We start from the raw sequence: 1796 nt of genomic DNA, 5'->3' as shown, positions 1-1796 counted from the left end.
CATACTCTTGATCTTGCAATTTAAAGGTATGTCTATATTCAACGTGCCCAAGGAAGTGAAGAACACACTCATATTCAACACTTTCGTGCTCTGTCAAGTTTTCAACGAATTCAATGCAAGGGAGATGGAGAAGAAAAATGTATTCAAAGGACTTCATAGAAACAGGTTGTTCATTGGAATCATAGCGATCACTATCGTGCTTCAAGTCATTATGGTGGAATTCCTAAAGAAGTTTGCGGACACAGTAAGGCTTAACGGGTGGCAATGGGGAACTTGCATAGCGATTGCATCTCTTTCATGGCCCATTGGCTTTTTCACAAAATTCATTCCTGTTTCTGAGACACCGTTCCTCAGTTACTTTAAGAATCCAAGATCCTTATTTAAGAGTTCAAGAAGCTCATCTCTCAAGAAACCTTGAGAAGACTACCATAGTAGAAGCTTACCAGTTTACAAGATTTAAATTCATTAGGTGAAACTTTGATGGTTGCCCACCAAGAGGTGCATCTACGAGGTTATGGCCACTGACTTCTAAGTTCTTTCAAACTGCTGCAACAAGGTGGCTTTCCAGTTCACTTTTATAGAAACATTAAACAAGATTACTAGGTTGGTTTAAGAAGATATCTGGATGGCTTTGGAAAACTGAAGGAAAAACAATAGTGTGAGTTTGAATTTTGGCCTACCCATTGGTGGGTACTAAGACTAGCCTTGAACTATCTGCTGTACAGTGGAAGGGTATATTACACCGTTTGTACTTTTAAAGCTAAACAAGTAGGGAAGTTTTGTCTTGAGGTGATGGTTACATACTTACATCGTGCAAGTTTGTCTGGTAATGTTTGGGTGAATATGTGAGAGAGAGACCATTTTGGTTTTGTACAGTTTTCCTTTTTCTTAAGACGTTTGGCATCTAAATTCTCTTTAAAACACTAAAACTAGATGAATCTATGGTAGATAAATAACGCAAAAACATGGGATTAGAAAGTGGAGAAGGTGACAAAGCAGGAGAAAACAGATATAACCCCTACAGCGGTTTCATATAGTGAAATGTGTGTTTGGGAGTTTGTTTTTCTTTCAACAGCCATGTGGAGTGTTTTATCAGTGACTGTTCCTAAACCAGGAAGGAGTGAGGCTGTCACAGCATGACCTAGCTTGGGTTTAAGCAAAATATGTTTCCACATTCCTCTATTAACCAAAGATAGATCATGCTGGCAGCTTCACTTGTTCCCTTGTGGACTTGTCTTCAAAATACTTAGACAAAAAAAAAAAACTTTAAAAAGCTTCGTTCGATGAGGAAGTTGTAAACTTGGAAAATTGAAACATATGTGATGACTTTGTGGTTTGAGGCGTTATAGATACTTATAGAAAGAGATGAGAGAGGATTTGAGGGACAGATGTTAAAAATTTAAAGAGATGGTTGGGTAAAAAGGAGAGAGACACCACGATATTAAAGAAGCCTTAAACAGTGAATTAAAAGAAGCATCATAATGCATACAGCTAAGAGAGGAAGAAAGAGAGAGAGAGAGACAAAATCAATAGGGCTATGAAGAGATTAGCGCCTCGGCCCTGCATACCTATATCTCCACCACCTGTGACCCTAAATATACTCCTTTATTGTGATACATCTCTTTCTTTCTCTAAAATCTCTCTCTCCCTCTTTCTCACGTACACACAGTGTCGTACCTGATTTTAAATCTAGACCGTCAAGAAGCTTCACCAAGGTCCATGCTTAGTTTGACTCCGCGTATCTAAAAGACCTCATCTTTAGGTTTTGCATCAACCACCCTCCTATGTTTCCTCCT

General features: G+C 38.6%; 1 protein-coding gene across 1 annotated transcript in view; it reads left to right on the top strand.

Moving 5' to 3' along the window:
* Positions 1-909, top strand: part of LOC104788676 (calcium-transporting ATPase 12, plasma membrane-type-like) — a 4641-nt gene extending 3732 nt beyond the window's left edge. The window contains exon 2 of the mRNA XM_019245448.1: positions 8-909. Within this exon, the coding sequence (XP_019100993.1) occupies positions 8-418 (411 nt within the window). The 3' untranslated portion in view covers positions 419-909. The remainder of the gene's footprint in view (positions 1-7) is intronic.

This window comes from Camelina sativa, chromosome 5 (assembly GCF_000633955.1).
Source record: "Camelina sativa cultivar DH55 chromosome 5, Cs, whole genome shotgun sequence".
Taxonomy (NCBI): domain Eukaryota; kingdom Viridiplantae; phylum Streptophyta; class Magnoliopsida; order Brassicales; family Brassicaceae; genus Camelina; species Camelina sativa.
Note: the sequence above shows the minus strand (reverse complement) of the source record. Positions and strands in the feature narration are given on the sequence as shown.